This window comes from Populus nigra, chromosome 14 (genome assembly GCF_951802175.1).
Source record: "Populus nigra chromosome 14, ddPopNigr1.1, whole genome shotgun sequence".
NCBI classification, from domain to species: Eukaryota; Viridiplantae; Streptophyta; class Magnoliopsida; order Malpighiales; family Salicaceae; genus Populus; species Populus nigra.
In genome coordinates this window covers 374,237-387,647 of record NC_084865.1, presented here as the reverse complement: position 1 = coordinate 387,647, position 13,411 = coordinate 374,237, and the positions used below count along the sequence as shown (strand labels likewise).

The 13,411-nt window shown below is 29.3% G+C and overlaps 1 protein-coding gene across 3 annotated transcripts; it reads right to left on the bottom strand.

Moving 5' to 3' along the window:
* Positions 1-5,131: 5,131 nt before the first annotated feature.
* Positions 5,132-13,411, bottom strand: LOC133673036 (rust resistance kinase Lr10-like). Of its 3 annotated transcripts, XM_062093639.1 has the most exons (9): positions 13,138-13,411; positions 12,582-12,871; positions 11,068-11,097; positions 10,625-10,657; positions 8,748-8,777; positions 8,508-8,537; positions 8,326-8,361; positions 7,936-8,025; positions 5,132-6,344 (listed from the first exon to the last, which is right to left on the bottom strand). In XM_062093639.1, the coding sequence occupies exons 2-9, from the start codon at positions 12,823-12,825 to the stop codon at positions 5,200-5,202; spliced, it is 1,638 nt and encodes a 545-aa protein (XP_061949623.1). In that variant the 5' UTR covers positions 12,826-12,871; positions 13,138-13,411; the 3' UTR covers positions 5,132-5,199. The 3 variants fall into 3 exon arrangements, with proteins under 3 accessions (XP_061949623.1, XP_061949620.1, XP_061949621.1); XM_062093636.1 differs by having other exon boundaries at positions 12,582-13,411; XM_062093637.1 differs by lacking the exon at positions 8,326-8,361 and having other exon boundaries at positions 12,582-13,411.

The following is a 13,411-nucleotide window of genomic DNA, read 5'->3' as shown; positions in this document are numbered from 1 at the left end:
AAATGTAAAAACATACTTTAATAAGGAAATTCAACCCAACCTCAAATGAAAAATATTTATCATCACTCAACTTTTATACAATATAAAAAAATCACATCAATTTATTTCTTCTTTATCGTATGAAAAAAAATTCAATATGAGAAAAGAAAAAAAATCTAAAGAGAAAAAAATTAAAATTAAAAATATCTTAAAAGAAAAAAAAACTAAAAGGAAAGAAATTAATTGCTAGTGTATTGGACGTTGCTATGCTATGTGTTATATATTCTGTACTTTTAACTAAACTTAAGTATTTTTACATGAAAAAATTATTATTGACCAATTGCAAAGCTGATTCTTAATGTTATATCTTAATGTTATTAGGGCCTAATCAAAAAACAAATGAGAAGAGATTATAATCCTTGAATTGAAGACGATCATCGGTAGTAAATGATTTTCCCTTTCCTATATTATTATCTTGGATTTAAATAAATCTAAAAATAAATGTTGCAATGATGTATTATTGCGATAGTAAATATGATTAGAAAAAAAACAAAAAAAAAAACTACTACGAAGACATATCTTATTGGTTGGGTTTTACGATTTACACTTTCTAATTTATTGAATGATAATTGGGTTTTCTTGCCCCAAATTCATTTTGACGGGATAGAGATTGATGAAGTGGATAATTGGGAATCTACGAAGAAGAAAACAAGTGCTAGTGGATGATGAGATTAAGAGACTTGTCGGAAAATCAATTGTTCGAACAAATGACTTCCCAAGTCTATGCAGAAAAAAAGCAAAGTAGCTTAAACAACAAGTTGGAGGAACACCCCGTTCCACAAGCTTGAAGAAAAACAACAACAAATAATAGACTCATGAAAATAATTGTAGGGCCCATGAAAAGATGATTGACAACAAGTTGCTTGAAATGTCAAAGATAAATTATGATTATTTGCTTACAGAAATTGTACTTCTTTGCAATTCACAGAGAATTAATGGGTTTTTATTTTTTATTTTTGTCAAATATTATGGAGTTGAAGGGTTTGGTTGAGAAAATAGGTATATAAATACACTGGTAATTACATATCCAATGTATTAACAATAATTAAGAAATCAAATTGTTTCCATCAATTCAGATTAATTAAGAGGTTAGAACCACTCTAAAATTCAGATTGATGAAGAATCCAACAATAATTAATATGGAAGCAAATCAGCCTAACAGATATTTCTTTCTTCAACCAAATTAATTAGCAACAATTAATTGATGATAATGATCATCGGGAATCTTGACTTCACAAGTCTACGAAGAAAAAGAAGTGCAAGTGGATGATGATGAAACTGTCAGCAAAGCACTTCAATCCATTAAAAGAGTCAAGGAAGAAATTTTTTTATTCCCCCAACAAGTCGATGCATGTCTATATATGAAGAAAAGACAAAGTACGTAGTTTACAAAACAAGTTGGAGGACCAGCTGACTAGTGACAGTGATTGTGGAGCATGTCGCTTTCTCATAAATTATTTAAGATCTATGGAAGACATGATACAGGAGATAAGAATATGATTGCTGTTATCGACAATCTCTCTGTTATAATATATCTAAAAACATAGAATCTGCACAAGATATGCAGATGAAACCATGGAAATGGCCAAAGTGACAGCGCTTTCATCTCTAGAGATTTATATCTATGAATAAATTGTTTTTTCTAATAAGACCGGAAGAGATCAAAATTAGGATGATTAGAAATCACTTTTTGACGATTATTGCAAGAGATCCATGCTTCCAATCTATTATACTGATCAGGGAGCATTGTTACAGCTGTTATGGTCACTGTTAGTGCAGATTAAGAGCAGCTGGCAGATGCCTGGACACGTGCTAGAAGTTGTTAAGAGTCGGTTAGTGTTAGTTAGCAATAGAATAAATCGTTAATTTTGTTAAGCCAAGCTTAACGGACGATTATATTACAATACACAAGATTCATATCCTGCTAATGTTAAGATGACCATGAGTCAGTTTGCTAATCTGGACAAGGCTGATTGGATCCTCATCAACACTTTCTACAAGCTGGAGTGTGAGGTAGGCAATTTTGTACCGCATAATTATATTGGACTTCACAACTATTTGCACTTCTTTTTCGGTTTCTGGGAAAATCTCATTCTTTTTCAATTTCCATCCCAAACCAATTAATTTCATCAATTCCATCCCAAAGCTATCTTAGACAATTTGTCCCTCCATTCAAGAACTGTAATGTGCTCTTTTCTTCTGTGTCTTTTGGCTACAGGAGGAGGCAAATATACGTCGTCTAATTTCTAATAGGTCTGGGATGAAATGAATAAAATTGATTTCATAGGGATGGATTTGAGAATCAAACAATATGTCTTAGAATCATAATGAGGTCTTCTCTACTCTTTTGCTTTCTATATCAATTCGTTTGCCTTGATTTTTAATTTTTTCTAGAACTGTATTCAAACCTGTCCACATCGATCTGCCGGCTTTGTTTAAAGAATTTTAATTTTGTTAATTTTTAGTTATTCAGATGATTTTAAGATTTTTTTAGATTATTATATGATCTGGGGAAGTGTTAATTTGTGGTGTTTTTAAGTGAAAAATAAATTAATATTTTTTATTATTTTAATCTTTTTATTATCCAAGAAAAAGTATACATGTACTAAAAAGTAAAAAAAAAAAATGGTAAATTCTAGTAGAAATGATACAACTATAATTTTTGTTCGTATATTTTTTTTTTTGGTTGCAGTAGGTATTGTATTGATAACAAATATATATTTTTTTGGGTTTTTTAGACATATTTTTCTTAGATTTTTTCGCTCTTTATACTTGGCATTAAACTTGGCCTATTTAATTTATAAACATTTTTTTTGTTTTTATCTTTATTATTTTGTAATTTTTTTTAGTTTTTCCTTTACATTTTTTTTAAAAAATATTAATAAAAAGAAATGATATTTCACTGTAGTAATTGCAATGTTGTACTATTTTTATACTATGTCACAAAATAAGATTTAAAACTTTTTTCAAATCTCATTATATCTTTTACAAGAATTTACAATCAATTTTATTTGTGAACATATGAAACATTTTTTCTAAGTCACCTATGTTGATGAATCCTTTTTTGATTACTAAAATATATTCATATAATTCATGTTATACTCAATATCTACCCATATGTTACCCTCATACCTCAGTTTATGAGAACAACTGTTTCATTTCATAAAAGAAATAACATAATATGTATTAGTCTCAATAAGTCTACTTAATGTCCGATTTTAATATAGCATTGATTATGAACATTTAGAAACAATGATTTGATATAATATGAATCTCATAATTATAACAACTTTATAATTTTCTTTGCAAAATATTTTTATTCCAAAAAATTTATCTCTACTCTAGATTCATTAATTAAATATTTAATGAATATTAAAAATAAATATATTTATATAAAAAAAATTAATATTAGATATAACTAACTGAAAGAATAAATCGGCGACGTGGGAAAAGGGAGGAAAGTTTGGAAAATTACAGAAAACCCCCATGTAATAAACTTAATTAATCGTGTAGAAAAGAAAAGAAGAATATATATATATATATATATATATATATATATCATGTAGGATGCTTTAAGAGTAATATTATCTTTTCTCATACATGTCCTTTACCATAGATCTGTTCTAAATATCCGTTAGTGTTTTTAATAACTATAATGTGGCAACTTCATTTCACAAGTTTAGAAAATTTCCCCAAAGAACACACTCAATAAGTGTTTTTTTATTTCCCATAGTTTTTGTGACGTCGTTCAATGCGGAGAGTTATTTTGTACAAATAATCATGATTCGTAACTTCATTCATTAACTAAATATATGTTGTGCTTGATCTAGAATTAGAGAAAAAATCACAATGAAAAAAGAGCTAATGAAAATCTTGTGCTAGTACTGCATTTGCCTATACTGGATCATATAAACCCAATGCTCCAATTTTCCAAAACTCTAGCCTAAAAAGGCCCTAATGTCTCACTCATCATCACCCATTCTTTTGTCAAGTCTATGGAAGAATGTCAAGTCTATGGAAGAATGTCAAGTCTATGGAAGACCAAGTAAGCTGATCATTTAATGTAGAACTGATTTTTTATGGATCTAGAGAAGGAGAAATGAAAGCGAACATTGATAAGTATTTTGAGCATCACAAGGCCACGATGCCTCACAGCTTATCAAAGCTCATATTTGAGCTAAGTTGAAGTCCTTGGTGTCATTGCTAAGGTCGCAATTGCTCTCACTGACAAAATCGCATCATGCTTCAAACCATGAAAGCTCAAACCCATAGGACAAAATATCATGGACATAGAACATATTAGTTATATTTTCTAGCAAATTAAAAAAGATCCACACACATGATAAATCAAATTTATACGGCATAAGTCAGCTCTAACCATGACATGAGAATATTATTAGACGTAGAATTATAATATGCAGAGCTATTTTTGCAAGCAGAAATATCTTTAACAAGAAATGGAGGATTCTATATTGGATTTACGCAAGTTATGAAAATTAATATAAAAATGCATATTCGCCAAAGTCATAGAACCAACAAAAATTAGATGGAGAATAATCCTTGTTATTGAACTTATATTCGATTAAAGAACGACGATGAATGGAGAAGCAACCATCCTTCTGAATATTGGCATCAACAACTTGATTTATGAAGTTAATATAATCGATTGCCTCAACATAATATTTTACCTTCTTCAAGTATATAATTGGCTGGTTGTTTTACTAGCAAGTTCATATTTTTTTTATGGCTACATCTTCTGGGATCAGTGTTTAATTGAAAAGAATATCAAATATTATGGATATAGTGGTTATTGTTCATTCTAGCACTGCAACTATGGTGGGTGGATAGGATGACTAGAAAAAGAAGGGATGCATATGCGTCAAATAACTTACATACATTTCCATATTTTTAATAAAAATAAAGTAAAATAAAATAAAAGGAAACAATGTCATAATGGAACAAACATTAAGTAATTTTAGAAATTCACATTTTAATGTGCGAACAATACATGACTAGTGTATAAAGGATGCTTTGTAAGCTAGTTAATTGCCAGTTTTAACAAACACCCATATGATTTTGACTATCATCAAAATTCAGATAGTTAAGGCATACAAAATTTAACATATTACTTAAATAAAAAAACATACAAGAGTATTTATATCAACGACCAAACTGATATGAAGAATCAATGCTACAAACATTTGACGCATCTCTTAAACTTGTTGGATTAGCCATATTGATCCTATCATCATTTGATGTTTGTTGTGGAACGAGAAAAGGCTTAGGAGGCATTTGTAGAGATTCAATATCTGCTTCAAGCATCTGTATAACTTTGTGCATCGAGGGACGATCAATAGGCTTCAATTGTATGCACCATAATGCCACAATAGTAATCTTTTTTATTGTGTTCTTTTCTTGCTCTGTCGCTTGATCTTCAAGTATATCCCTTCCTTCATTAACCTGGTCATAAATCCATGAAGGGAAGTACATCTGGCTTGAATGATCTTTCAATGCATTCATATATTTTCTTCTCCCAACCATATCCATCAACAACATCCCAAAACTATAGACATCGGCTTTGTAAGAGACGCCTCCGATGCTTCTGAAATTTAACTCAGGAGCCATGTATCCATACGTTCCTCTAGCCTTAGTAAAGGACACAACGCTATTATTAGTTGGATATAATTTTGCAAGTCCAAAATCTGAGACCTTTGGAGTGAAATTTTCATCGAGAAGAATGTTGTGAGGCTTGATGTCAAAATGCAAAATCTGCATGTCACAACCTTGATGTAGATATTCAATGCCACGAGCCACACCAAGAGAAATTTCATATATTTTCTGGTTACTCAGCGGTATGCAACCTTGCTTAGAAAAAATATACTTTTCAAGAGATCCATTAGGCATGAACTCATATATAAGGGCACGCTTCGAGCCCTCAACAGTAAAGCCTATGAGCTGCACCACATTGCAATGGTGAATTCTTCCAATGGTGGCAACTTCATTGATAAATTCTTGCTCATTAGCTATTCCTTTGCATAGAATTTTTACAGCCGCCAAACGGCCACTACGAAGCTTTCCTTTGTACACCGAGCCATAACCTCCTTTACCTAACATGTTGTTGAATCCGTGAGTTATCTTCTTAATCTCCGAGTAAGAGTACCTTATAAGCGTGAGGTTATGATCATGACTTTGCAAGAATTCTTCTATGTTACCATACATTGATAAATGCCTTCTTCGCCATGTATAGACCAATAAGGTTATCAGACATGGAAACCCACAAATGAATAATAATATATGATATATCCCTGCATATAGACATTATAAGAACAACAATCAGTTATGGAAATATATTTTTTGTTATTAGATTGCCATGTAAATACTTTGTTTCTCAAAATGAAACTGTGATTCTTAATTCAAACATGTATCCATAAAGGTATTGATTTTTTTCAAATTTGAAATTCTTATCACCAAATACAATTTAACTGAGATTTAATTGATTTTAGGGAAAATGCAAAGCATACATATATTTAAAATATATATATCGAGTTTTTCTTGTCTATATATGTTGTTTTCAAATTTTGTCATCTTATATATTGATTTGATATTTTATTCATTACCTTATAATCTCTTTGTTTATTTGTTAGAATAGTCATTAATACGAGTCCTCAAACTTTAATTTGTTCTTTAATTGCATCCTAATCTTCTAATTTAAAACTCAGAACTCTAATAAACAATGGGATAATTTTGAATATTTTTTTATACAGTCCCTTAACTCTAGATATTTTGAATATGATCCCTCTATTGTGATTTTGATTTGATCAATTTTTCCATTAAATGTGCCGTATGTCAAGAATATAGAATTTTATGCATAATTTCTTTTTTAATAAAGAATAATTAAAAACATTGTATAAAATTAACAATTGAGAAATATTAGAAAAAATCAAAATTCAAAATTTGAAAAAAAAATTAGATTGAAAACTGAAATTGATAAACCATTAGAAAAAGAAACACAATGGAGTATTGTAAATATTATTTTTTCTAAATAGGGAAAAATAAAAAATAAAAAAATGTTAAGTCATTGTTATTTATTTACATTTTTTATTTTTTAATATTTAATAAATCTTAAATACTCCATTTTTTTTTTCTAGAGGCTTTTCTATTTATTTTTTCTATTTTTGATCTGATATAAAATTTTTAGTAATTTTTAAATTTATATTTTTCATTTGTTTTTATAATATTTCTTAGTTTTTTTTTTTAATATTTGTTTTATTTTTGATAAAATTTGAGCTTGAAGTTCTATATTTTTTATGGTTATCCATTTTTAAAGGGAAAATTGATAGAATCGTAAATAAGAGACCACATTGACAAAATATATCAAGAGTAGATATTTTATGTGCTTAATATAAATGGGTGACTTTAAGAAAATACCAAGAGTATAGAAATGAAATGTGTGATTAATCCAATAAACACCTTTTAAAAATGAATCCATGCCAGTATTGATGTGCTTCTACGATACCAGCAATAAAGTTTATAATAAATAAATAAAAATACTCAGCATAATTTTATATGATTAAAAGTTATTCATTGAATTGCATTATAAGTCATTGTTTATAATAAAAAAAATATAAGGATATTAATAGACATTTAATTTGAGGCTAAAACAATATAAATTTGATCGAGTAATTAGAATTGAAATGAAAAATTAAAATTTGAAAGACTTATTATTTTTAACAATTTAAATTATGGAAATAAGCAAAAGGTAATGGATGAAATTAACCATTGAAGAACCAAAGCTTGGAGATAATATTAATTGCACACATAATTAATGGTTTTGCGTCCTAATACATAAATTTAATGTTTCATAGTTAGTCCAAGAAAGCAAAGGAGAATACTTACCGATGGGAACAAGGAGCACAAGTAGGGTAAGGAGCAAAACTATGAGAGTGCTTAGAAAATCTGAAGAGATCGTCTTCGTAGTAGAAACTCCTGCCAAATAAATACATGAAGAGGATGAAAACAAATAGAAACTAATTAAGAAACACAAACAATATTACATCAGAGCAATGCTCTTGACAGTTGCTTTGGATAGTTGCCTTAGACACTCCTTCTCTGTAAGCCAAAAAAGTTTGGAAAATTTCATCAACTTGTTTTACTTGTTGTTTCCATTCTCTTCTAATTTGAAGAGAGAAACTAACATTGAGATTTTAACTAAAATTCACATCCATTTTTGTAAGAGGAAGATTGTAAGTCATGAGCCTACTAAAACATGCTTGAACTAATCCTCACCGTTTATATAAAAGGTGAATTCCAATCGCGGTTGTCCTACATTAACAGAAAAGGAGTGAAGAAAATATGTGAAATATTGTATATATATATATATATATAGGCTTCGTTCTCATATATCACAACTCACATATACATTTATCCAGCCACCCTTTAGGTTCACCCAAAAAAAAAAAAAAACTCACCAAAGCTGTTATATTCAATCCAGAAGCTATCTATATTCACCAAAAAAAAAATAAAAAAGGTGTTGTCAGCGTCTAAAATTTTGATGAATAAATAACAAGCCATGATATAAAAAAATTAAAGGAAAAGCCTAAGGTATATGTATCAAATCCAAGATATATATATAAAAATAAAAAAATATATATGTATTCGTTTTGCGAATTAATTTGAACCGTAATAAATAAGACATCAATAGTCCTCACCTTGTAAATACCTGCTTAGCGGCCATATGGCTACATTTCAAGGAAAAGAAAACTGTGTCAATGTTCAGGATATTATTATAAGATTAATAATTCATGAAATTAACTGAAGGAAAGAGCATGTAAGTCTGTTTTGATATTCAAATGAAGTTTTTGTTACTTTTTTTTTTTGAAGTCCCCACACGAAAAAAAAAAGAGGAGGAAAAGAGAAAATACAAAAAAATAAAAACTTGTTGGAAAAAAACTAAAAAAATATATCAGTGAGAAGAGGATACCGAAACACCTAGAAAATAGCCAAAGATTGGTTGAGGAGGATCAAATATACAAATATTAAAATTTAACAATATATTTTCGATTGATGAAGGTTTTATTGGCAAAGAAAATTTAATTTGAGGAAGAAAAATTCAAAATTGGATGTTTAAGGACTCAATTAGATTTTTTTGAAGGTTTAATTAAATTTATGGAGGGCTTAATTGCAAGAAAAATTGATTTTTATGTCAATTTAGGCTTTAATTGAAAGAAATTCAAGTTTAAGGGTCGAATTGCAATTTGTAAGAGTTGATTTGGTCAAATCATGGGTTTAATTGCATAAATATTAAAGTTTGATGGGTAATTAAAGACTTGATTGAAGAAATCCAAAGCTACAGACCAAACTGGAAAAGGAGCATGAATTTAAAGACTAAAATTAACCGAAACAGAGACTAAATTGAAGAAATGAAAAGTTTGTTTGTCAAAATCTCAATCAAGAACCTGATCGATTAAATAAAAATTTGAGAACTATTTAGAGATAGGGATTTCTAAAAGCTTTTTTATTCTTTAAACACCAAAATGATGTTGTTTTATTTAAATAAAACGATATGCTTTGTGCAAAACATGATAGCTAGAGATAGACTTAGAAAGTTTAAAGCAAAATTAAGAAGATATGTACTGAGAAATTATGGAACTGAAATAATTATTGATACAGTGGATCATCATTCGGAGAGCATAATCTTATTTGGTTTAAACTAGTCTCTTATTTGGTCTTTTTCTAATTTGATCTAATCTTTATTTTGACTATGTAAATGTGAAATCTACATCTGTTTGATCACTAGATAATTACCGCATCATTACAAGATCTATCCTAAGTATTGCATCTATGCCCCCTAAGAAAAGCGAAATTTAATTGGTAACAATCACCAAATAAATTGTCTTATAAAACTAAATCTAAAACAATTTATTTAGTGATAAAAGCCCTACATGAATATAAAGAGTCATTTCATAAATAATTGAACAAAGTATTTAATAATATCATATATGTATATAAAGTAGAAGTGATAGTTTATATAAGCCACCTATTTAATTAATTGGATAAAAGTTAATAAAATGAATTTAAAGAACACAAGAGTTAATTGATGAAAATAAAAACACAGTGATAAAAATAAATAATTAAAATAAATACAAGGATAAAAAACTATTTAATTATACTCTATGTTTTCAAAAAAAAATTATTTTTTTAATGTAGGATAAAATTTTTTTTAAAATATTCTTTTAAACTTCATTATTTACAATATGTATAGCCTATATTTACATGGATTTTTTTTTAATTTTTTTATATAAAATATTAAAATTTTAAATATTTTTTTTTAATTTTTCTGGGTTGATCCATAAAACCCGAGACCCGAACTATTAACCAAGTCAAGTGGATATACTCACTTCATAATCAACCTCGTACCATCTTACATGTAATCTCTCAAGTTATAGATGGAAAGATTACGTAATATTCTTGAATAGTACTGAAGTTTCTAAAGATCTATCTCTCTCCAATCCACACCTTTAATGTTTTACACCTTATTTACCTTCCATGTTTAACAATTTATATATATAACTAGAAATCTTCTTACCAACGTAAGCGAGTATACGATTAGCCAGGAAATCTGCAAGAAAAACAAACAGCTGTTAAAGAGACCAGGTGGCCTTGATAGTACTGTTTACCAGGGCTTATAAATTAATTATGGATGATACCAATAGTATAAAAAAGTTGAGATATTATATAGAATAAAACACCATCAGGTCATCAAGCCATACATGGAGAAAGGAAACAAAATGTGTTGTTTCTCACATTTGCAATGGTCATTTGAAAGGATGACATACATATTAACGGTCCATGTAATTATTATTATTATTATTATTCTACATTTCAAACAAAAGAAAAGGATAAAATAAGAAAATATAAGTGATAATCTTCTTTGAAAACTGTTTGATCACAATTATTTCAAATTACCCACTTCTATCCTGTACTGGGTGGACCTGAAGAAAAAAAAAACCATTCGAAAGAGCTGCTTACCTATTGCAACTTTGATGGGAGAACCAATTCCTGTGTTTATTAAAAAAAAAAAACAAAGAATGAGTCAAATGAATAAAATTAATTGAAACCCCTTAAAGATATTGATCAATTGTATTCCCATAATTCTACGATTTTAGCAAAATAATATTTGATTGTAAATTTCTTTAATTTAACTCTTAAATGATTATAATACTTTAATTTTCATGCAATTTTACCCCTGATTTCAATCAATTAACTTGATAAAAATTAAATTTGATCACCTATGTTTCCAATCTTCTTAATTAAACCCAAAGCGGGCTCTCAAACTTAATATTTCACCAATTAAATCCCATAATAAAATTAGTTTGACATATTTAAAATATAATTAAGTCTTTGCACTTAATTAAATTTTTTAATTGGATCCAAATTAATTTTTAAACGTAATTAAAATTTAATTTCGTCCATGATTAAATCAAATTGACCTACTAAAAATCTAGTTATATCTTTAAACTTAATTTTTAAGCAGATTTATCCGATAATCATTTAATTTGTCTTTGAATCTGTATTATCTCTCAAGTTTTTTATAAAATAAAGTACAATTAGGCTTCAAAATTGCAGATTGATTTTTTTTCTAAATTTAAAATCCTTCTAATTTGCTTTTTCTAAAATATTAGTCTTTATTTTATTTTTTAAAATTTTATAAAAAACGAATTTAAAAAATAATTCAAAAATAAATATATAACATATAAGATGAACCCATAATCCATTAGTCTGGGCTTTTGGGTTAAAATAGTGTTCATCTCTTATGTGTAAGTTCTCATGCGTGCAAGCCCAAGTGTTGGCCTAAGTGACTCCCTAATATATAGCTATCCAACAAGTGGTATAAGAGCCGATAGCTCAGCAAGGCACAAGTATTTATGACATGTGTTTGTATAAACAATGACACAATATTGGCTAGGGTGAGTATAGAGATAACATGGTTGACTTTCATGATTGTTATCTTATGGTAAAAGTGAATAGCTAGTTAGACTTTTAAGTTAAGAGCGGACGACTCCTGGAGTAGCAAGATGCGGCTCCTAATGTCACACGACTCCACGAGTCATCCCTGTAGGAACAAAAGGTATGGGTACGAGCTCCTAGATGAATAGGTGTTTTTTTTTTTTTTTTTTTGAAGAGGGAAGAGAAGTTTTGTTTGAATGGGTTAGATTCACATGTAATGGAGAGATTTGTTGGATGTTTATGTGAGTGGTATATAACTATCCCATATAAAAAAAATAAATGAAAAATAAAATAAAATGAGAAAGTGAATTAATGCTTATATATAAAATGTACCCATAAACTGTTAGTCTAACCTTTTGATTAAAGTAATGTTCATCCTTACTATGCAATTTGGATTTTAAAGTCACCACAACGCAGTTAATTAATCAAATACCGCATCGGTGCAAAAGGACGGTACTAATACCAAACATGGTAACATATACTTCTTATGTATTCAGATGAGGTGATTTGAGGGAGAGAGAAAGAGAATAACGTACTGCGTGGATCACCACAGTAGGCGCGCATGATGGCGTCATCAAGGATGGAGCCGTTCTCTTTGATATAACCACAAGCATCCTGCTCCCATGAAAGCTCAAAGCCATACGCCAAAATATCTTGGACATCTATCAAAGACATGTTGGTAATATTTTTTTGTTCAGTAATTGATGAAGTCGCTTCATAAATGAAATTTATACGGCATACGTCCGGTACGTCAGCAACGTATATATGCTCAGCAACCATCACATAGGAATAACCTTCCACGTGGCGGAAGGTGGGAGAAGAAATACTGCCATTTTTGCAGGAAGAAGTATTGACGGAATTAAATCGAGGACTCGGTATTGGATTTTGGCAACTTATAAAAACTAATGTAAAAGAGGAACCGTAAACTGTAACACCATATGGATAATAATGATCAATATTGTCGCCGTTGAGATATCTCATCATAAAAGAATGACGAGGGATGGAGAAGCAACCATGCTTTTGAACATCAGCATCCACAAGTTGAATTGTGAATTCAGAGTAATAATTGATTGCCTGGACATAATATCTTACCCCCTTTAAGTATAAAGCTGGGCGGTTGTTTTCACAAGTAAGTTCATATTTTTTGTTGCCGCAGCTATTGGGATCGGTACTTAGTCGGAAAGGGTAGCTAATATGGATATTGCCACAAGATGGGGCACAGTCAACAGTACTGTTCTTTCTAGCACTGCAACTCTGGTGGCCGGCTAGGATGACTAGAAAAAGAAGGGCTGGATATGCACCGAAATGGTGCTTTGATATTCCACTCAACATCGAGAGAAAACTTGCAGGGAAGTGAAATAATGGA

Excerpts from the sequence above, each read along its gene's own strand:
- LOC133673036 (XM_062093636.1), bottom strand. The coding sequence starts at position 13,377 with ATGTTGAGTGGAATATCAAAGCACCATTTCGGTGCATATCCAGCCCTT. Across the intron at positions 10,658-11,067 it reads TCCCATCAAAGTTGCAATAG|ATTTCCTGGCTAATCGTATA; the intron begins GTAAGCAGCTCT and ends TTTTTCTTGCAG. Across the intron at positions 6,345-7,935 it reads TGTGCTCCTTGTTCCCATCG|GGATATATCATATATTATTA; the intron begins GTAAGTATTCTC and ends GTCTATATGCAG.